This window comes from Esox lucius, chromosome 25 (assembly GCF_011004845.1).
Source record: "Esox lucius isolate fEsoLuc1 chromosome 25, fEsoLuc1.pri, whole genome shotgun sequence".
In the NCBI taxonomy this organism is placed as follows: domain Eukaryota; kingdom Metazoa; phylum Chordata; class Actinopteri; order Esociformes; family Esocidae; genus Esox; species Esox lucius.
The window spans coordinates 21,233,160-21,257,288 of record NC_047593.1 but is presented as its reverse complement, the minus strand read 5'-3'; the positions used below and the strand labels follow the sequence as shown (position 1 = coordinate 21,257,288).

Here is a 24,129-nt window from a genome sequence, read left to right as displayed (position 1 = left end):
CGGTTGGTGGACCGGACCGTTAGACGACCACAACATGATAACATCACAGACAGTAGTCAGAACCACTTCCACCCTATTTAAATAATTACGGTCCATGGAGTTGGACTGTAAAACAACCACACATGGTTGACAGAAACACAAAGTACCTCAAGATGTCTGTTAATTAGAATGACATCCACAGACCTACAGATATCCCTGTTCTTCAACATCTCTCCTCCTGTAGATAAGATGCTGTCTCTGGTTCCAGCCTGTTCTTCAACATCTCTCCTCCTGTAGATAAGATGCTGTCTCTGGTTCCAGCCTGTTCTTAAACATCTCTCCTCCTGTAGATAAGATGCTGTCTCTGCTACCAGAATATGTGGTTCCCTACATGATTCACCTGCTGGCCCACGACCCAGACTTCACCAAACCACAGGACTTCGAACAGCTCAGAGACCTCAAGGAGTGAGTACACACACACACACACACACACACACACACACACACACACACACCAATGATAGGTGCATAAACAATAAGTAAGGTTCTCTGTCACCCCCTCTGGATCGGGGAGGGGGGGGGTAGCTGTCTTAATGACTGATTATTAATCACAAGTCAGTTTCTGCTCTCATTAATGTGTGTGTGTTTAGATGTCTGTGGTTCATGTTGGAGGTGTTGATGGTGAAGAACGAGAACAACAGCCACGCATTCCTGAGGAAGATGGTGGAAAACATCAAGCAGACCAAGGACGCCCAGTGTCCTGATGACCCCAAGGCCAATGAGGTAACCCTTGACCTCTGACCGGCCGTCCTTCCGAGCCGCAGATCTGTTCCGAAGAATTAGCTGGTGTTGAGGCTTTTCTCTGACGTGTGTGTGTGTGTGTGTGTGTGTGTGTGTGTTGTCCTGGTTACAGAAGCTGTACATCGTGTGTGACGTGGCCTTGTTTGTGATTGTCAACAAGTCGACTGCATGTCACCTGGACTGCCCCAAAGAGCCCGTCCTGCCGGCCAAGTTCTTCACCCCCCCAGACAAGGTACATGGTCTTTGGACACCCCTGGAACAACAAGGTGTCCCCAGAGTGTTTTTAAGGCTTTGACGTTCTCTCCCTCTCCAGGACTTTATTAATGATAAGGAGTATTTGTCTTCAGAGGCCAGAACATTGCTGCTCACAGGAAAGGTGAGAACATCTGTTTTAAATCAGCTACTAACCGTTAACATTAGAGAAGATATGGTAATGAATACCGCCCCCGTGTCCTGGCCCCGCCCAGCCCAAGCCCCCCCCGGTCCTCTCCACGGTGAACAAGGTCCTTACGGTACCGGGCCGGAGGGTCTACACCAAGACCCCTGTGTCCGATCCAGCAAGCAACATCAGCGCCAACTCTCAGCCAGACTCCCCCGCCACCAAGACCAGGTGTGTTACACACACACACACACACACACACACCACATACTCACACACCACATACTCACACACCACATACTCACACACCACATACTCAGACACACACACACACACCACATACTCAGACACACACACACACACCACATACTCAGACACACACACACACACCACATACTCAGACACACACACACACACACACCACATACTCAGACTCAGACACACACACACACCACATACTCAGACTCAGACACACACACACACCACATACTCAGACTCAGACACACACACACACACCACATACTCAGACACACACACACACACACACACACCACATACTCAGACACACACACACACCACATACTCAGACACACACACACACACACACACCACATACTCAGACACACACACACACACACACACCACATACTCAGACACACACACACACACACACACCACATACTCAGACACACACACACACACACACACACACCACATACTCAGACACACACACACACACACACACACACCACATACTCAGACACACACACACACACACCACATACTCAGACACACACACACACACACACACCACATACTCAGACACACACACACACACACACACCACATACTCACACACACACACCACATACTCAGACACACACACACACCACATACTCAGACACACACACACACCACATACTCAGACACACACACACACCACATACTCAGACACACACACACACCACATACTCAGACACACACACACACCACATACTCAGACACACACACACACACACACACACCACATACTCAGACACACACACACACACACACACACCACATACTCAGACACACACACACACCACATACTCAGACACACACACACCACATACTCAGACACACACACACACCACATACTCAGACACACACACACACACCACATACTCAGACACACACAAACACCACATACTCAGACACACACACACCACATACTCAGACACACACACACACACCACATACTCAGACACACACACACACACCACATACTCAGACACACACACACACACACCACATACTCAGACACACACACACACACACACCACATACTCAGACACACACACACACCACATACTCAGACACACACACACACCACATACTCAGACACACACACACACACCACATACTCAGACACACACACACACACACACACCACATACTCAGACACACACACACACACACACACACACCACATACTCGGACACACACACACACCACACACTCGGACACACACACACACCACACACTCGGACACACACACACACTCAGACACACCACATACTCAGACACACACACTCAGACACACCACATACTCAGACACACACACACACACACACACCACATACTCAGACACACACACACACACACACACACCACATACTCAGACACACACACACACACACACACCACATACTCAGACACACTCAGACACACTCAGACACACACACACACCACATACTCAGACACACTCAGACACACACACACACCACACACACACCACATACTCAGACACACTCAGACACACTCAGACACACACACACACCACATACTCAGACACACACACACACCACATACTCAGACACACACACACACACACACCACATACTCAGACACGCACACACACACACACACCACATACTCAGACACGCACACACACACACACACCACATACTCAGACACGCACACACACACACACACACCACATACTCAGACACGCACACACACACACACACCACATACTCAGACACGCACACACACACACACACCACATACTCAGACACGCACACACACACACACACCACATACTCAGACACGCACACACACACACACACCACATACTCAGACACGCACACACACACACACACCACATACTCAGACACACACACACACCACATACTCAGACACACACACACACACCACATACTCAGACACACACACACACACACACACACACACACACACACACACACCACACACTCAGACACACCACATACTCAGACACACACACTCAGACACACCACATACTCAGACACGCACACACACACACACACCACATACACACACACACACACCACATACACACACACACACACCACATACACACACACACACACCACATACTCAGACACACACACACCACATACTCAGACACACACACACACCACATACACACACACACACACCACATACTCAGACACACACACACACACACACACACCACATACTCAGACACACACACACACACACACCACATACTCAGACACACACACACACCACATACTCAGACACACACACACACCACATACTCAGACACACACACACACCACATACTCAGACACACACACACACCACATACTCAGACACACACACACACCACATACTCAGACACACACACACACACACACACACACACCACATACTCGGACACACACACACACCACACACTCGGACACACACACACACCACACACTCAGACACACCACACACTCAGACACACCACATACTCAGACACACACACACACCACATACTCAGACACACACACACACACACACACCACATACTCAGACACACACACACACACACACACCACATACTCAGACACACACACACACCACATACTCAGACACACACACACACCACATACTCAGACGCACACACACACACACCACACACTCAGACACACCACATACTCAGACACACACACACACCACATACTCAGACACACACACACACCACATACTCAGACACACACACACACACCACATACTCAGACACACACACACACCACATACTCAGACACACACACACACACCACATACTCAGACACACACACACACACCACATACTCAGACACACACACACACCACATACTCAGACACACACACACACACCACATACTCAGACACACACACACACACCACACACTCAGACACACCACATACTCAGACACACACACTCAGACACACCACATACTCAGACACGCACACACACACACACACCACATACACACACACACACACCACATACACACACACACACACCACATACACACACACACACACCACATACACACACACACACACCACATACACACACACACACACCACATACTCAGACACACACACACACCACATACTCAGACACACACACACACACACACACCACATACTCAGACACACACACACACACACCACATACTCAGACACACACACACACACACACACCACATACTCAGACACACACACACACCACATACTCAGACACACACACACACCACATACTCAGACACACACACACACACACACCACATACTCAGACACACACACACACACACACACCACATACTCAGACACACACACACACACACACACACACACCACATACTCGGACACACACACACACCACACACTCGGACACACACACACACCACACACTCAGACACACCACACACTCAGACACACCACATACTCAGACACACACACACACACACACACACACCACATACTCAGACACACACACACACACACACACACCACATACTCAGACACACACACACACACACACACACCACATACTCAGACACACTCAGACACACTCAGACACACACACACACCACATACTCAGACACACTCAGACACACACACACACCACATACTCAGACACACACACACACACACACACACCACATACTCAGACACGCACACACACACACACACCACATACTCAGACACGCACACACACACACACACCACATACTCAGACACGCACACACACACACACACCACATACTCAGACACGCACACACACACACACACCACATACTCAGACACGCACACACACACACACACCACATACTCAGACACGCACACACACCACATACTCAGACACGCACACACACCACATACTCAGACACGCACACTCAGACACACAGACACACACACTCAGACACACAGACTTCTCAGTGACGTTAACCCATTGCTGTCCGTAGGGATGGTGTGTCAGAGTCCCTGGGAACCGGAGCACAAGAGAACGATGAGAACCCAGGCATCAACACTGAGAAGGTGGGAGACACTTTATTCATCTTCTCTCATGTAGATGAATTAAGAGTCCAGTGAAAACCTGTCAGCTTGGTTTTGGAAACCAGAATGCTTTTGATGTCTACAGCTGCCGCCTTTCTCCGTTCAGTAACTGTAGCTAGTTAGTCAGCTAGCGGACAAAGGGTTACTGCATTGAAGTTACGGGAAAGCGCCGGCTTCTGTGTAGCTGTGGCAGCCAGCAACAAGGTGGTCTTTACAATGTCATTAGAATAAAGCATTCAGATGGATTTAACTGCACTTCAGCTGGAGGGATTTATAACTACTGATACTGGATGTGGGGCTGGATTGTTAATACAAAGGGTTTTTGTAGGATGAATTTGGGCTCCTGGAAGTGGGGCAGTTAGCAAGGTCTGATGAGACATGAATTAATGAAACCCTTTTCCAATCAGGAGGGCACAGTGACCCCTGACCTCACCACGGAAGCGCCTACGATCCCTAAACCTCGCCGTGGTCGCCCACCAAAAGCAACAGCCTCCCCTTTGGCCAATGAGAAGGATGGAGCAACAGCGAAGGGCAGGAAGAGGGCGGCACCAGCCCAAGACTCCGCCTCTTCTGTGGAGCCAAACTCCATCAAGATACCAAAAGCTGATGATGTGACACAGAGATCTATCAACCTTCAGAGGTGAGACGAGCAGAGAGAGAGACGGGCAGAGAGAGAGAGACGGGCAGAGAGAGAGAGACGGGCAGAGAGAGAGAGACGGGCAGAGAGAGAGAGACGGGCAGAGAGAGAGAGACGGGCAGAGAGAGAGAGACGGGCAGAGAGAGAGAGACGGGCAGAGAGAGAGAGACGGGCAGAGAGAGAGAGACGGGCAGAGAGAGAGACGGGCAGAGAGAGAGAGACGGGCAGAGAGAGAGAGACGGGCAGAGAGAGAGAGACGGGCAGAGAGAGAGAGACGGGCAGAGAGAGAGAGACGGGCAGAGAGAGAGAGAGAGAGAGAGACGGGCAGAGAGAGAGAGAGAGAGAGAGAGAGAGAGACGGGCAGAGAGAGAGAGAGAGAGAGAGAGACGGGCAGAGAGAGAGAGAGAGAGAGAGAGACGGGCAGAGAGAGAGAGAGAGACGGGCAGAGAGAGAGAGAGAGACGGGCAGAGAGAGAGAGAGAGACGGGCAGAGAGAGAGAGAGAGACGGGCAGAGAGAGAGAGAGAGAGAGAGAGACGGGCAGAGAGAGAGAGAGAGAGAGAGACGGGCAGAGAGAGAGAGAGAGAGAGAGAGACGGGCAGAGAGAGAGAGAGAGAGAGAGACGGGCAGAGAGAGAGAGAGAGAGAGAGACGGGCAGAGAGAGAGAGAGACGGGCAGAGAGAGAGAGAGACGGGCAGAGAGAGAGAGAGAGAGACGGGCAGAGAGAGAGAGAGAGAGACGGGCAGAGAGAGAGAGAGAGAGACGGGGAGAGAGAGAGAGAGAGAGACGGGCAGAGAGAGAGAGAGAGAGACGGGCAGAGAGAGAGAGAGAGAGACGGGCAGAGAGAGAGAGAGAGAGACGGGCAGAGAGAGTGAGAGAGAGAGAGAGAGACGGGCAGAGAGAGAGAGAGAGAGACGGGCAGAGAGAGAGAGAGAGACGGGCAGAGAGAGAGAGAGAGAGAGACGGGCAGAGAGAGAGAGAGAGAGAGAGAGAGACGGGCAGAGAGAGTGAGAGAGAGAGAGAGAGACGGGCAGAGAGAGTGAGAGAGAGAGAGAGAGACGGGCAGAGAGAGTGAGAGAGAGAGAGAGAGACGGGCAGAGAGAGTGAGAGAGAGAGAGAGAGACGGGCAGAGAGAGAGGGAGAGTGAGAGAGAGACGGGCAGAGAGAGTGAGAGAGAGACGGGCAGAGAGAGTGAGAGAGAGACGGGCAGAGAGAGTGAGAGAGAGACGGGCAGAGAGAGAGAGAGTGAGAGAGAGACGGGCAGAGAGAGTGAGAGAGAGACGGGCAGAGAGAGTGAGAGAGAGACGGGCAGAGAGAGTGAGAGAGAGACGGGCAGAGAGAGTGAGAGAGAGAGAGAGACGGGCAGAGAGACAGAGAGAGACGGGTGTAACAGCCAAATATGTGACAACCTGCCATAACCTTAGGGACAGCCAACTGAAAACCTAATAATCAATTAGTGTGTGTATATACACATACACACGTAGTGTTTACCTTGATAATATATATTTTCTTTTATTATCATTCATTACAATATGTATCATTGCAGTGGTTGTTGTTGTTCTATTCTTTATTGCTTTGGCAACACTTAAATGTTCTGGTTACTCTAATAAAGCTTTGGAAATGAAAATACAGACTGACAGACAACAAAAGCTGCGGTCAGTGAGAGCAGGATCAAAGTATTTTGTTACTATACAGATGTGAGTTTGTGTGTGTGAGTGTGTCTGTGTGTTAATGGTTTCTCTGACAATCTTCTTGCTCTGGTTTCAGGTAAAGATAAGATCACTGCAGACCCAATCAAGACTGTAGAGAACACACACCCACCCACACACACACACACACACACACACACACACACTACTCTCCAAACCTCTGAAGCCCTTCTGGCCTTTTTGATGGACCTCGCTTGCTCTCCCCCCCTGTCACAGCGACACCATTTCAAGAATGAACGGCGGTGTGGTCATTTGAAAGCTTGTTGTATGTAGGTCTTAATCTCTGAAACCGTGTTTCTCTCCCTGTCTGTTGCTCTTTGCTTCTTTTGTGGAGCTGTTGTTTTTAAACCAATATTTCCAAACCGTTTTAATGACAAGACATTATTAAATTCCCTGGGATATCTAACCTCTTGTCCTTGGCCTGACTACTTATCTATTCATCCATCCTTCTTCTGCCTGTCCTCCTCTCCCTGAACCACCTCCCCTGTCCTCTTCTTCTCCCCTGTCCTCCTCTCCTCTTCTCCCCTGTCCTCCTCTCCTCTTCTCCCCTGTCCTCCTCTCCTCTTCTCCCCTGTCCTCCTCTCCTCTTCTCCCCTGTCCTCCTCTCCTCTTCTCCCCTGTCCTCCTCTCCTCTTCTCCCCTGTCTTCTTCTCTTCCTCCTCCATTCCTGCTTTTTTGACTTGGTCATTGAGTTGGACTTGGATTTTTCCTGACATTATTCTGAGTCAAATTAACTCCATGTTAACAGGGTTATGGAGTTGGGAACACACTGCAGCATATCACTACTCTATTCACACACACACACACACACACACACACACACACACAGAGAGAGAGATATGTCTGTCCTACAGAGGAAGCAGAGATGGAGAAACTAGGGGAGGTTATGTGCATGCAGATTAACTAATATTAGACACGACTTATGGTTTTCCTACAGACCTTTTGACAGTTGAACGTGATGAACTTTTAATCCGACGGGTTCCTCCAGTCACTGCGGGGGGGCGGTGTAACTATAGAGGCCTTCTGTTTTTTATTGTTATTGCAGCTTCTTTTACAAAACTTGTAGGAGAAGCGCCATGAGATGTGGATCTGTGTTTGACTACTCATCCTGGGTTGCCCGGAGGTTGATACGTGTTCAGTTACATTAGGATAAATGTTTCTCCATGTTTGTTATGAATAAATAAGTATCCTCTAAACCCAGACCTGAAATGTAAATTTTTCAACGGTTTCAGATCTGTTGAAAAGGGTTCTTTTTAGACTGAAAATACTTTTTTTGGTATATCACCTATTTTCCTTTGTTTAATTTTTTTAGCGTTTAGTCAGGAGTGTTGTTTCTATGCTGCATGGGCTTAATGATTACAGACATTGTTTTTCGGTGTAGATGTTGAGATTACTTTTTTTTTTTTACACAGGCGTATTTAATTCTTAAATGGTTTTTTTTCCAGAAAATAAATGCTTTTAGATGTGACATTGTGCAATGGTTTCTTCATCTACGATGTATATAACGTGCAAGGGATGCTTTCATGTTGGACAACACATTTTATACTGACAATTCCAGGTATTTTGTTAAATTACATTTGTTAGTATCAGGGTATTAGTACCCAGAACCCTTCAGAGGCAGAATAATCACAACCAAATAAAGACACTCACTATTTTATTTTTTACTTTTAATCAAAGTAACATGACAGTCTCACAATAAATAACCATGCTGATTACACACCAGTTCCAGTACCACTGGAAATCTTTCTTGGTTACATGGACCAATAAAATTGTCCCAATAACTAAGCCCCGCCCCCCTGGTACTCCAGGTTGGTCTGAACAAAACCTCCCAGAATTTGAAAAAGATTTTCAATAGTATTTCAACCCTGGCCTGGTGGCTTCATTCAGAAAGAAAAAATGAACGCAAGTACCAAAAAAGAAAACTAAGAACTGCAGAGATGTCAGAACTCCTGGTTCCCCCATGTAGTTCGCTGCTTTAACAGGAGCGCCATGCATGTAGTTCGCCGCTTTAACAGGAGCGTCATGCATGTAGTTCGCCGTTTTAACAGGAGCGCCATGCATGTAGTTCGCCGCTTTAACAGGAGCGCCATGCATGTAGTTCGCCGCTTTAACAGGAGCGCCATGCATGTAGTTCGCCGCTTTAACAGGAGCGCCATGCATGTAGTTAGCCGCTTTAACAGGAGCGCCATGCATGTAGTTCGCCGCTTTAACAGGAGCGCCATGCATGTAGTTAGCCGCTTTAACAGGAGCGCCATGCATGTAGTTAGCCGCTTTAACAGGAGCGCCATGCATGTAGTTAGCCGCTTTAACAGGAGCGCCATGCATGTAGTTCGCCGCTTTAACAGGAGCGCCATGCATGTAGTTCGCCGCTTTAACAGGAGCGCCATGCATGTAGTTCGCCGCTTTAACAGGAGCGCCATGCATGTAGTTCGCCGCTTTAACAGGAGCGCCATGCATGTAGTTCGCCGCTTTAACAGGAGCGCCCTGCATGTAGGTCGCTGCTTTAACAGGAGCACCCTGCATGTAGTTAGCCGCTTTAACAGGAGCGCCCTGCATGTAGTTAGCCGCTTTAACAGGAGCGCCATGCATGTAGTTCGCCGCTTTAACAGGAGCGCCATGCATGTAGTTAGCTGCTTTAACAGGAGCGGCATGGGGGTGACTGACCAGGGAAGCCCTGGTCTAATATATTGAACCACATAGTGACTAGGGGACCATTTACGCCGCTGGCCATCATGTTTTTGTTTTTCCCCTTCATCATCTGCCTTGTTGTCGTACAATACTGAAGAAGAGGAGGAACGGGAAGATGGCAAAGATGAGTTGTTTCTTTTTTTGTTTCTTTTTCCTTACAAAATATAGATCCAGCGGTCAGTGTTTTTTCTACAGACGAAGATGAATGGTGTCTTCCTCGTGGAGAAAGACCATACTATGTACACAGGAATTGTCTTGAGTCTTAGAGGGGACCCTGTAGTCTGAGGGCCCTCCTGCCTGGAGGACTCTGGGACCCCACCCTACAAAGACCCTCAAAGGACATGCATTACTTGGGTAATAGATGCACAGTGAGCATAGGAACTCTACAAATTAAATATTATGGGGTGCCATCTAAGACAAACTGGTATTCACCTTTGTTGCCAGGGCAACAGGAGTGGGCAGAGCGAGGCCATGTGAAGCAGAGTTTTAGCGGGGAGATGTAGAAAGGTTTTGCCCACTGCCACACCCAAGTCAGGGCCAATGAAATGTCGCAGAAACCAGGAAGACGCTTTAGCAAGTCAATCCGGGGGCCATCCAGGTGGCGCAGTGGGCGAAGGTGCTCTTTTGTAGCCCCAAGCAGACCACCACAGTCTAGGTTCAAGCAGAGATTCACTGGTCTCACTGAGCTCTAGAGACTTCCTTTGCTGCTTGCCTGCAAAGCTGAGATCGTTAGGTGAGTGAGCAACATGGAAACGGGTAGAATGCCTGGAGAGCTGGACCCAGTCTTTATTTCTACTGAATCTGTTGGGAGTTGTTCCAGTTAGGGTTTTATGAACTGTTGGGTATGAAGACATTTCAGATGAGATGAAAAAGGAGTCAAACTAAAAACACACCAATCAGGAGAAATTAGACCAGCTGATTGGTTGGTCAACCGAATAGGAAACAAGTCTAGATGTTCTCATTCCTTAGAAGGGTAAGTAGACTAAACCATAGTTCAATTTTAAAATAGATTGTTTTACAACAATAATAAATATATCCAGTAAGAAAAACTAAAGTATTTCCCTGCATATCATCAATGTACAAAGCCTTTAACATATCTATTTACAGATAATTCCTTGTCCTTCAGTCTGTCTCAGTGGGCGGGCCGTGTTCTACAGTCTCTCCCAATGACGTGTCTCAGTGGGCGGGCCGTGTTCTACAGTCTCTCCCAATGACATGTCTCAGTGGGCGGGCCGTGTTCTACAGTCTCTCCCAATGACATGTCTCAGTGGGCCGGCCGTGTTCTAAAGTCTCTCCCAATGAGGGTCAACTAGTCAGCAGGTGATTGGGTTCTGCCCTAACGGATCGGAGCAGGACAGGAGGGACAATCAGGCCAAGCAATATACGAATGTCTGATGGGACCGAGCTAGAGGGATACTGGAGCCTTTAGTAAATGACTAGTTCCCACCTCTCCCTCCAAAGCCTACTGAATGAGAAAGCCGCAGGTCTCTGATGTTCTCTTTCAAAGAGTTTCTTTAGGAGGGCGCATTGAAAAAAAGGATGCAAGTTGTGTCAAACTATGGGGTGGGTTTGGGGAAAAGGCATCTGTGGGTGCAATAAGAAGGGGTGGGGTTAATGAGTCAGAGGCGGGGTCATAGCTGGGTCTCAGTTGCTAAGCAGCAATTCTGTTGCCGTTTCCACATCCCAGGACTTAGAAGACAAGGCCGCTATTACAGCATTCTGCCAGGAGAGAAGAGGAGATAGGAAACTGTGAGAACCACCATACAGAGTTGACACAGAAAACCCCCACCCTCAAAACCCCAACACCATACAGAGTTGACACAGAAAACCCCCACCCTCAAAACCCCAACACCATACAGAGTTGACAGAAAACCACCGCCCTCAAAACCCCAACACCATACAGAGTTGACAGAGAAAACCCCCACCCTCAAAACCCCAACACCATACAGAGTTGACAGAAAACCACCGCCCTCAAAACCCCAACACCATACAGAGTTGACAGAAAACCCCCGCCCTCAAAACCCCAACACCATACAGAGTTGACAGAAAACCCCCGCCCTCAAAACCCCAACACCATACAGAGTTGACAGAGAAAACCCCCGCCCTCAAAACCCCAACACCATACAGAGTTGACAGAAAACCCCCGCCCTCAAAACCCCAACACCATACAGAGTTGACAGAGAAAACCCCCGCCCTCAAAACCCCAACACCATACAGAGTTGACAGAAAACCACCGCCCTCAAAACCCCAACACCATACAGAGTTGACAGAAAACCACCGCCCTCAAAACCCCAACACCATACAGAGTTGACAGAAAACCACCGCCATCAAAACCCCAACATCATACAGAGTTCAGAGACTCCCTGCATACCTTCTCGAAGCCCATGGCAGTGAGTTTATCGATCTTGCGTGTGTACTCAGGGCCGGGAACCGGGGCTCCACCGTAATAATGACCCCATAACCTGGCTGTCTGCTTGAACATCTCTGGGTTCTGCTTATACTGACACACACACACACACACCAATGGATAATTAAACTGTTGGGTTCTGTTTATGCAGAGGAGACAGATGAACTGGATGAGGAAAACAAACAAAAAAAGACAGTCACTTACTCACACACACAGACACAGAGAATTACCTGGTTGGCCACCACAGCGTCCTGTGGGTCGTCTGGTTCTGCAGCGGCCAGGAGAGCCTGGAGGGACAGCAGCACGGTTCTCAGAGTCATGGCTGCAGCCCTGAGGGGGAGCAGAGAGGTGGGGGGCTCAGAAAGACATGAGGGGACTCCAATGCTTCAAAAGGGGAAGACAGGAGAGAGACCCACCACTGGTCTTTGAGGATGTCCAGACAGATGGCCCCCGTTACAGAGCTGATGTTGGGGTGCCAGATTTTGGTGATGAACCTCACCTGCGGGATGAGGGGTACAACAGGCCCTGTGAGGTGCAACCATAGAGAAGCATAGAAAACCCCCTGGCCCTTCTGTTTCAGACAGAGAGGTTGTCCGGTGGTGTTTTGTGAATTGTCAGAGTGGGCCATACCTTTGGACTGTTGGAGAGACATGCGTCTAACCTGGGACCAGTTAAAAGGGTAGGTTCCTAATTGTGGGTCTGTTAAAGGGATGCTTTTTTTTAACCAGTGCATTTCTTACCTTGGGAGGGTTAAAGGGATACGTTTCTGGAATTTTAATTTCTAGTTGAAATCGGCCACCTTAGGAGAAAAACAACACCTTTAGATTTCAATGTCAGTTTTTGCCTGTGTTTTCTGTCTGGGTATATATTTGCCTGTGTTTTCTGTCTGTGTATATATTCGCCTGTGTTTTCTGTCTGTGTATATATTTGCCTGTGTATATATGTATAGATTACCTTCATATGGCGTGTCAGGAGGTCCAGCTATCTCTCCTCTCAGCTCTGTGAAGTTCTCATCCACCAGGTCCACTTTGATCTGGTTTTTACTTGTCTGTTCAAGTAAAACAAAAAAGGACATGAGAGGTGAAGATAGAATAAGTGAGAAGGAAGGGCAGATTAATCCTAAAATCAATCCCAAAAGCCTACGCATGTGTAAATATCTGACAGGATTTGACCTGGACACAGGGAAACTTCCACTGAGCCAATCTATTACCAGGTCTGTGAGATCCTCATATCTCCCCCAGTGCATAGGATTTAGGTGAGTTTGGGCCAGACAGGATCTGTTTGGTCTGGACTTCTATGTAGGACTGTCCTGCATGCCAGGGTTCCCTTATTGGGGCGGGTCATGGCAGGATTCACATTTTATACATAGGTAACTAGGCTGCTCTCAACCTATCTAAAGGATCTAAAACTTGCTACAAGTGTTTAAAGCAAATACACAAACTAGCTAATAAAAAAAGGAATGGGGTGTCGGTCCAACTATGCTAGTCAAGTGTCAAACTAGCATGCCGGCTAGCAAGATGGCATCATAGCGTTAGCTAGCAAGCACGATAATGTAAGTTGCATGCTAGATACGGTGTTACAGCTGCTAGTTAGCAAGATAAAGTTACTTGCCAAAACAGGTAGATAACATCAGATAGAAAAACGCCAGCATAAAATCAATTTTTGTCAAAAATTGCAGCCATTTCGGCTGACACTTGAAGTTCTATAGTTGGGGCTTTCGTTGCGGTGTGTCCCCACGGCCTATTCTAGTGCTAATTGGTTAATCCGCGGTATTTCCTAATCGGAGTCACCGACCCCCTTTAACTCGCAACGGGCAGTTTGTTCCAAAATTCCCGACAAAGTTCCCCTGATAGGGCCTCGCTTTCGGCAGAATCGTAAAAGCAGATTAGCGAAGGTAGCTAACCTAGCTTGCATGACAGCGTGCAAAAGAGACATTAGCAAATTCAATTTAACAAGTTTAGGAAAACAGATATTTCCCAGTAAGTGATAGTAAAGAGGAATAACAATTTATATTAAACCTCTTCGCTTTTCAGAACTTCTTTGAACTCCCGTTTGATCCTTTGGACCGCAATATTCGCCATAGCTTTGCCGTCTCCCTCCTTCCAGTAGTGGGATACACCTGGGTCGGTTCTCGGTCCACTCCCGTTGCCGTATGGAAAGCTCCGGTTCGGCTTTCAATTCCCCCCGTCTCTCTCTCCAGGGTCGTTCACTTTGTTTTATGTCCCCTTCCTCCACTCAGTTGAAAAACACAGCACCCATTTCTTGAAAACAAATGGCGATCACGACCCCAAGAAATTCGTGCGCACTATCTGTCAGTGTCTATGAGTTTGGAGAGAAAAAAGAACACGCTAGTGTTGCCACATAAACTAATAAAAAATGTTGGTGTGGGCGCTTGTGTTTGTTGTAATAACTATAATTAATGTTTTTCTGTCGACTGCGGTATCTCTGGGTTTCGTTCGCGTTATAGTCATGTGATGGGATGTTGGGCATAACCTAACTTTTTCATATTTATGTAACTATACCGCACATAACAATCATAATTGTTATATAACACTAAATACAGTTACTACGTGGATATGGGTCGCGTCTGGTGGATTGGAATATAATTATTCCATGTTTATTGAAAGGATCTCACACTCTCACGGACGTTATTGCATGTTCATCACTAATTCTAATTGTCCCATTGTCTGTGCTATCTTCTACCTGTGGTCTGAATAATCGTGGCTGATGGTCTATGGAAAAATCATAACCAGCATCTAATGTTAAATAACATACTCAGTTATCTGACGTAAACGTTGCCAATACCTCTTTATGCCGAGGCCTTTGAGCATGTTGGGTAACGTTATCAATTCGTACTGAAATGGAAATGTTAAATTGGAGATGGATTCATAAAATGCACACACTTTTTATAAAACGCGCGCTATTATTGCTGACAAGCTATAGAACCCTGTCAGGTATTGACAGACCATTTTAAGGTGAGTCACTGAAATGCATCCTCAGAGTGAAGGAGCTGTAAACTCACCAAGGATGGTTCTACCATTTCCTATTGTGTTTGAAAGCTCCACAGCATTTTAGGCGACCATCATTCAAAAGGTGTTTATACCTCCAGTAACTATGGGAGGTGTGGCATGCTATGGGAGGTTGTTCTTGGGCTGGAATCCAATCCAGACATGCCAAAGAATCAGCGAGAACAAATCCAGTCTGCTCACTTCTCCCACTAACCATTAGTCCAAACATGTTGTCACTGTTCTGCTCCATCATTGGAGTTCCATCTGAAGTCCAGGATGGAGAGATGGCATTAGGGAATCTGGACGCCTCCAGTTAAACACCGAAGCTGATCGTCATTGTTAAAGAACAGGAGAAGAGTATTGAGACATCTGTTCGTGGTAAGATCAGCGTTGTCTACAATTGAACAAAAATATAATCGTATAATGCAAAAATCTGCTGGTCCAAAGTTTCAGATCATAAAATGGGTATAACGCTTCATATATTATGTTCATTTCAATTAACTGATTTCCTGAACTGTAACGCAGTATAATCTTCGAAATAGTGGCATGGGTCTGTTTAGTACAGATCTTCTTGCGTTAAAACAGAAATCAAGACCCAGCATATTGCTATACTATGGAGCCATGCTTTTGTAACACATGCAGAATGTGATTTGGCATAGTCTTGCTGAAATAAGCAAGGCCTTTCCTGAAAAAGACATCTGGATGGCAGCATATGTTGCTCCAAAACCTATATATATTGTATATTATTTATATATTTTTCAGCATTAATAGTGCCTTCACAGATGTGCAAGTCACCCATACCATCATGGATGCTGGCTTTTGAACTGTTTGCTGACAAGAAGCCAGACAGTACCTCTACTCTTTAGTCTCGCAGCATCCATGATTCCCCAAAAATTATTTCTAATTTTGATTCTTCAGACCACAGGAGAGTTTTGCACTTCACCTCAGTCCATCATAAGTGAGCTCTGGCCCAGAGAATGCAGGAGTGTTTCTGGATTTATATATGGTTTCTTCTTTACATGGTAGACTTTTAACTTGAATTTGTGGATGCAGCTATGTACAGTGTTCACAGACAGTGGATTTCAGAAGTGTTCCTAATCCCATACAGGGATTTTCACTACAGAATTGTGTGTTTTTAAGATCATGGCCATCCAATACTGTTTTTTGGCCTTGTCCCTTGCATACAGGGATTTCTCTGAATTCTCTAAATCTTTTAATGATATTATGTACCGTAGCCTAGATGAGATCCCCAAACTCTGCAATTCTATGTTGCACTATTTGCCCATGCAGTCTTTCACAGAGTGGAGAATCCCTCCCCATCCTCACTTCTGAAAGGCCCATCCTCTCTGGAATGATCCTTTAATGCCCAATCATGTTACTGACCGGTTGCCAATTGCCCGAATTTTGTTTATGTTTTAGCATTATACAACTTTTCCAGTCTTTTGTTGCCTCTGTCCCAACTACTTTGAAACATGTTGCTGGCATCAAATTCAAAGTGGGCATATCTTTTTTTCAAGAAACAATAACATTTCTCATTTTCAACACTTGATATGTTGTCTTTTCTATTGAATATAAGATTTAAATGGTTTGCACATCATTGTATTGTGTTTTTATTTACAATTTACACAACATCCCAAATTTTTGGGAAATGGGGTTTTATATAAAACAACTGATCAGTCCTTCTGGTGCTGTGCTCAGAATATATTCTCTACATCCAGAGAGCAACACCAGGAATGCCATAGAGAAGAGGTCTCACCACTGCCCATGCTGTCAGTATTGAATTGCACTAAATAAAATTCTACTTTCTTCCTCCAAATCCTGTCCGACATCCAACCCAAGCAGGGTTGATCGAGAACAGGCCAGAGAACAGCTTTGGAATGAGATGGAAGCTGATGGAACGGGCAGTTCTCAGCATGAATGTCATCTCATCTGCATCAACTGCGAGATGTCATTGAGTCACCAGGGACTAGAATCCCTGCTTTGGGACGTTTGACAAGTTGTAGAATCAATGCCCAAGAATGCAGGCTGTTCTGGAGGCAAAGAGGTTTTCACACAACAAGACAATTGATGTTAATTCAGTTGTACATGTATCGTGCTGATGAAAATACTCCAGCTGTCATTGGGTGATAACGCTTAATTATTTGTTTACTTATCGTAAATCATCGCTGCTAACTCGCTACTGACGTTGATTGGATTACATTTTTCTCAATGAGAGAGGCCTGAGACTTCAACCAGGAGGGTGAAACGGGTTAAATTAAAATAAAAACTCAATTTCCCTTCGGAAGCAGAGATCTCGCACGACGTCCGTGACGTGGCTCTCGCGTATCAAAACAAACAGCTGGAAAATATTTAGCCTTGCAGATGACAGCGGTGTGGGGAGCTGTGACTGCTTTCTGCTGGAGCGTGTACCGCTGTGAAAGAACATTATATAACTGTACGGAAGACCTGCGGTTCAATCTTTAATTTGTATCAGTCTTCAGGTAAGTGGTGCATCCATCCCTGTCGTCCCTCCAAAAACAGCGAATCCAAATGTTTTATTGTTGCTATTTATGTACTGTAGTAGGTAGGTCGAATGCCACATGCCAACAATAGCGAGCTTTCTACAGTTTGTTTAAAATATGTCGCTTTTTTGCTCTTGGTGAAATATAAAAAAGTGCATTGCTTCAAAGCGTAATGCTGTGCCAAAAAACGACAGACGTTGACATGCCAGCACTGATGCTAGCTCGCTAGCTTAAGTAGCGGGACATCGAAGTTATAGCTACGGACGCGTTTTATCTCTAGTATCAAATGTACTGTACACTTGAACATTTTGGGTTGGTTTTTCTTATGGCTTTACGTTTCCAGTAAAGCTACTTAATTTTCATTTGGCTAAAGTATTTATGGGTGCTGTTTGTTTAATCCATTTCCTCATTGTATGTGCAACTTGGTAAAATCGCGTAACAACACGTCAGTGACCGAGTGTAAATAGTTACACAACGTCAAAGTAAACGTTCAAGTGTAGCTGTAGCCATTCTTCGACCTGTTGATTCTGGTGAAAACTAGTTCACTATTAGGGAATAGTTAGCCATTTTGGATGTCAACATGGTTTAACCTCCGTATGATTAATCGTGTTGCCATCAACAGGGTCAGCCTACGATATACTTCAATAAGTATTTTGAGTCATATGTTGACAATTTATTCTCTGATGTGTGCGTGCGCGCTCGTCCCAGCTGTGTGTTTTTCAGGTGATTGGCATGGCGGAGGGAGGCTTTGACCCGTGTGAATGCATTTGTTCGCATGAGCATGCAATGAGACGGCTCATCAACTTGGTAAGAGTGACTGGGAGATTCCATTGTTTTTTTTGTTTTTTTTACATGGGCATGTTTGTAGTTAGGGGCGGTAGTGTGTACGTGAAAGAAGGAGGCAGTGAGCCAGGAGCATATCCTGGTTCCTGCTCTTTGTGTTTGTCTTGAGGGCTGGCGCACACGCACGGATGGGGGAAGATTACACTGATACAGTTTAAATGCATTTATACTAGACTATTTCTCATTGCTGTTTGTCTGATCTCTGTCTCAAAGTAGGGATTAGAATGTTGCACCAATAGACTCTCATTGGTTGCTGGTCACGCGTGCGGTGCACGGCTCGCTGTCATTGGCCTAGCGCAGCTCTGAGGGTTTCCTTGCCCAAACCACTCACGCGATTCTGTGATATGTCATGTCTTCTTTCAGTTTCAACGTTTTGTTTGTCATCTAGACATTACAGATGTTGTCTGTAGTGAAATTGTCTTGGCACCTTAACAATGAAGTTGGTTAATTAAATAAAATCTAAGATTAAGTCCACAGGGGGAACTAATAGAAAGACAATAACAACAATTTAACATTTTGGGAAACATGCCATGGATTTTAAATGTTTTAGAAACACCTTTTTTTTCAACCCATGTCTTCAACTTTGATTAATGAAATAAAGATATGTTTGTCTAATTTAGTGGTGTAAGCTGCCAAATGACATGTGGGCTTTGAGCCCTGGCTTGGTCAGCTATCTGTCCCCTTTCTCTGTGTCCTTCTACACACCAGCAAATTTCCTTTCAAAAGAAACAAAATGATATGGTTCTTATAGCCATCAGTGAGCTTGCTACACCCTTCAAATCCTGCCACAATTTTTGGAGCTAACTGCTCGATCTCTGAATTGTTTCAGAGGGGAGTTCCTTGCAAATGTGTTGGACGGGATTTGGCTCTTGACTGGTCACTCCAGGACAGGGTTCAACCATAATTAAATGCTTGTGTGATTTGGGTAATTTTCCATGAAGACACTTTTACACTCCAAAAACACTTTGCTGATATCATGATGACTTGCACACATTCAAGGCCCTGAGTAACAGACCCAGCAAAGCATTATGGTCCCTTGTTTTCAGAGTTAATTTGGTTGTTGGCATTCATGGGAAATACCGCTGATGATCAGATGAAGCATTCAGTGGGAAAAAATAAATCTCTTCCTGCTATCTAATATTTGGGGTCGTTGGATGTGTGAGCGGCGTCAGGACATCAGTGTATTGTCAGGGGTTTTAAGGTCTAGTGATCAACATGGTGTCCAGACACTGGGTCTCCATAGAAGGTTGTGCTTCCTGTATTTCTCCCTCTGACCTGAAGAGGGCAACAGCTGCCAGAGGAATTCCATTAGATAACAACTGGAATGTTGGAATTACTGATTGACCACAAGTCTGTCTGTAAACTCATGTTCTCCCTACTGTGTCTCTCTCTACTCCGGTCTTCTTCCCCCTTCACCCAGCTGCGCCAGTCCCAGTCCTACTGTACTGATACAGAATGTCTTCAAGACAGTATGTACACACACACACACACACACTCTCAGTTCAGGCTCACACTGGGCCTCTCAATGGGCCCCTCTTTTTTTCCTGCAACATCTTAGAGAAATGAACCAAGTGATGTGTGTCTGCCCCCCCCAGTGCCCGGTCCCAATGGGTCAGTGGGAGGTGGAGGTGGAGACCTGACGCTGCCCATGGTTCTGATGGGCTGGATGGTGTTGGCTCTCATCCTCTTCTTGCTCCGACCCAGAAGCCTTAGAGGACCCACTGCAGCCTCCGGCAAACCTACTGGACCCCACAACGTATGTATGACGGGGGGAGGGGCTGGAGGGGAGGGGGGGTTCCTGTGTTCTTACTGACTGTGGTTCCCCGGTGTTGACAGAACCGTGACCGCGGGCCTCCAGCACCACCAGTGGATTAGCAGCAGAACCAGCCTGACGGAACCAGTTTTTCTACCGGACTACCACCATCTCCACTGGACGCTCTGCTGTTCCACGGTGGTACCAGGGAACCCAAAATACAACATGCCACCTCTGACCGTGTGCGCCCAGCGACCCCAATGGCAGCCTGTTCCCTACACCATGCACTCCTCCAGCCCAGGGGTCCGTGCACTGTGCAGGGTGCTGTTAGGGAGTGTTTCCTGTTTCACTTCCTGTCCCCTTAACCGGGGCCTGCTCATTGGGCCCTGGTCTGTTCTACTGCCAGTCACAGATGTTACCATTTAGGACCTGGTGCTGGTGGTGGTGATGATGATGATGATGATGGTAGCTCATTGGCTGTCTGCCCTACCAGTCGCTGCCCTGGGGATCTTAAAGGGGCAGTCTGCAGCTCAGACATTAACACAATGCTCACCCTGCCACTGTATGGATGTACTGGTCTCAGATTGCCCCTTTAACCCTAACCAGGAAGATGCCTGGTTGAGCAGCCTCTGTATAGTGCCGTCTGGTTTGTTAATTAAAGTGGGACTGGTCCTGGGTCTTTGACATAGAACAAGATGAATAGGTTAGTCAGCTACATTTTATTAAGTGCCAAAAATAATTATCTTCATTACAATAACTGAACCTCACTGCATGTATGTTTTCTTTTTCATCAAGTTAATTAGACCATGCCATTTTAAACTTGTTTTTAAACAATCACAAAAGTAGTAAAAACCGCAAATCTGCAAGATATTTTGCTAATCCATGGGTCCTCTCTGATCTAAGTTCAGTGTCCACAGTCCACGCTATCCTTATTCATTGTGATCCAAAAGGCCAAACTGATCCCAGATCAGCCTTAATTCTGAGTCCTTTGATACATATGGTACAGCCCCTGATCGAGCCAAAGTGAGATAGTTGGAAGGAATGGGTTCTGATTGGAGGAGATGCTGGGTGGGAGGGGCCAGTGCTGTAGTTGTGATGCCGCATGTTCCATGGTTGGCTGGTGACATGGCAGATGGAATGCTCTAGAAGTTTACCTAAATCTACGGAGGCTCTTTAGATTTACAACAAACGTTCCTTTGTGATCCTGTGTGTAGGGTATGTTGTAGTGAGGAGTCTGTTCTGATGTTGTAATGTTGATTGTGTGTTCCCAATTCGGGCAGGTTTATATTTTTTACGGTTGGTTTTAAAGCCTGTATACAGTTTTAAGGAACCAATCTTTTTATATTAACCGACCCCCAGCTGCTAATTCTGATTAACGTGACGGACAAGGCAACCGTGTGTGTCCAAAATGGCACCCTACGTCTCTGAGAGAAGGGGAGCAAGTCCCTTTCACTCTGTTGATTTACAGACTTAGTTGTGGTGGACGATGGACATCATTCGAGTGAAGTCTGGTTATTTAACCGCTTGACGCACAGCAAGTAAATAGCGCCGGTGATGATTTCCTGGAGAATCACGATAGGTGTCGTAGTGGACTTGTTCTCACCTTGGCTCTGATCAGAGCAGGGCTCTAGATGGGGAGTGGCTGTGATTTGGGACCTCTGCTGACAACTTAGCAGACTGGACTGTGGTCTCTTCTCTCATAGTTGTACTGTGCAGTGGTTCTGAGACCTCAAATCTGGGACCTCCATCTGTTCTATGTATTTGATTTATTTCAAAGCTGATTCACACTGTCTGCTGATCGACACGCAGCTAACTAGTGATTCCGGTGAGCTGGTTTAGGGCTGCAACAGCTAAATGGGACATCTGTGGCGACTGAGAAACGGTCTGAAAACCACTGATCAACTGAGGTTCTACGGGGCCAGATAAAACACTGGACACCTCCACTTAATGTGTCCAAACCTGTATTTATACATCTCTATTGAGAGAGAAATACTGTGTTGTCTAGCTTTAAATGACTCTAAAGTACTTTCAATATTACTTATGGCACTTTGTTAGTGTGTTTTCTTATGTTTCTGTCGGGTGGTTCTAGGGATGGTGTTTCTAACAGAGACCTCTGTTTCATCTGGCCTTTCCCTGGGCTGTTACAACAGGGGCCTCTGTTTTGTCTGGCCTTTCCCTGGGCTGTTACAACAGGGGCCTCTGTTTCGTCTGGCCTTTCCCTGGGCTGTTACAACAGGGGCCTCTGTTTCGTCTGGCCTTTCCCTGGGCTGTTACAACAGGGGCCTCTGTTTCGTCTGGCCTTTCCCTGGGCTGTTACAACAGGGGCCTCTGTTTCGATCTGGCCTTTCCCTGGGCTGTTACAACAGGGGCCTCTATTTCGTCTGGCCTTACCCTGGGCTGTTACAACAGGGGCCTCTGTTTTGTCTGGCCTTACCCTGGGCTGTTTTAACCTGTTAGGACATCATGCCGATAAGTCACCCTATTCTTTTGTTATAATAAACTGCTTTTGACCAGCTAAAAACAACATTCACTCTGTACCCATGTCAGATTTACAGTTGGGTTCTGATTACATGGGGCACTTCCTTAGTAATGTAGTGAATGTGGTCTCTGCGCCTATCCAAAACCACAGTAGGCTTAAGGGGGAAAAAGCAGGTCACTGAGCAGTGCACTATGAGGGGAATAGTGTGCCATTTTGGTCATCACCTGTGATTGGTGGACAGAGGCCTCTATTAACAACACTCATTACTAACAGACCACTGAGGCAGGACAAAAAGGGCTTCAACTATGCACTTTTCCAAAATACAAAAATACTACTAAATAAACATATATACATCGCTTTATGTGGTTTGACTGTTTCTTTGCGTGTCTGTTATTGTCATATGTGCACAATGATACTGGTGAAGTGAAGTCATTTGGTTGGTCTGCAAAACAAATGCTGGTTTGGGTTTATGGTTAATATGAGGGTTATGAATTTTGGGTTTAGATTGGATTTCCCTGCCCCTAATGAGTTGGGGGTAGGGAAATTCGATTTTGAATGGCAGTACATTTTCACACCCCAGAGAGTCCT

At 46.5% G+C, this 24,129-nt stretch overlaps 4 protein-coding genes across 9 annotated transcripts in view; 2 read left to right on the top strand and 2 right to left on the bottom strand.

Moving 5' to 3' along the window:
• pds5a (PDS5 cohesin associated factor A) overlaps window positions 1–8,268 on the top strand; it is a 36,737-nt gene extending 28,469 nt beyond the window's left edge. For 3 of the 4 annotated variants that reach the window (XM_034290982.1, XM_034290984.1, XM_034290985.1), the window contains 9 exons: window positions 1–2; window positions 330–444; window positions 630–762; window positions 893–1,012; window positions 1,094–1,156; window positions 1,248–1,390; window positions 5,428–5,500; window positions 5,926–6,158; window positions 7,921–8,268. The exon at window positions 1–2 is cut by the window's left edge and continues 203 nt beyond it. In XM_034290982.1, coding sequence (XP_034146873.1) covers window positions 1–2; window positions 330–444; window positions 630–762; window positions 893–1,012; window positions 1,094–1,156; window positions 1,248–1,390; window positions 5,428–5,500; window positions 5,926–6,158; window positions 7,921–7,924 — 886 coding nt within the window. In that variant the 3' untranslated portion in view covers window positions 7,925–8,268. The other variant, XM_034290986.1, reaches the window with a different exon arrangement.
• Window positions 8,269–9,499: 1,231 nt separating this feature from the next.
• LOC117594099 lies at window positions 9,500–10,478 on the bottom strand. The gene is made up of 2 exons (XM_034291037.1): window positions 9,911–10,478; window positions 9,500–9,877 (listed from the first exon to the last, which is right to left on the bottom strand). The coding sequence occupies exons 1-2, from the start codon at window positions 10,449–10,451 to the stop codon at window positions 9,711–9,713; spliced, it is 708 nt and encodes a 235-aa protein (XP_034146928.1). The 5' UTR covers window positions 10,452–10,478; the 3' UTR covers window positions 9,500–9,710.
• Window positions 10,479–11,320: 842 nt separating this feature from the next.
• Window positions 11,321–15,444, bottom strand: ube2kb (ubiquitin-conjugating enzyme E2Kb (UBC1 homolog, yeast)). Its single transcript, XM_010868579.5, has 7 exons — window positions 14,976–15,444; window positions 13,912–14,005; window positions 13,698–13,756; window positions 13,374–13,456; window positions 13,188–13,287; window positions 12,922–13,050; window positions 11,321–12,269 (listed from the first exon to the last, which is right to left on the bottom strand). The coding sequence occupies exons 1-7, from the start codon at window positions 15,036–15,038 to the stop codon at window positions 12,195–12,197; spliced, it is 603 nt and encodes a 200-aa protein (XP_010866881.1). The 5' UTR covers window positions 15,039–15,444; the 3' UTR covers window positions 11,321–12,194.
• A 2,840-nt stretch (window positions 15,445–18,284) lies between these two features.
• smim14 (small integral membrane protein 14) lies at window positions 18,285–23,902 on the top strand. 3 transcript variants are annotated; one of them, XM_010868578.5, is made up of 5 exons: window positions 18,285–18,445; window positions 19,190–19,273; window positions 20,730–20,778; window positions 20,905–21,065; window positions 21,146–23,902. In XM_010868578.5, the coding sequence occupies exons 2-5, from the start codon at window positions 19,199–19,201 to the stop codon at window positions 21,182–21,184; spliced, it is 324 nt and encodes a 107-aa protein (XP_010866880.1). In that variant the 5' UTR covers window positions 18,285–18,445; window positions 19,190–19,198; the 3' UTR covers window positions 21,185–23,902. The 3 variants fall into 3 exon arrangements, with proteins under 3 accessions (XP_010866880.1, XP_010866879.1, XP_010866878.2); XM_010868577.5 differs by having other exon boundaries at window positions 18,286–18,445; window positions 19,175–19,273; XM_010868576.5 differs by lacking the exon at window positions 18,285–18,445 and adding an exon at window positions 18,456–19,089.
• Window positions 23,903–24,129: the final 227 nt, after the last annotated feature.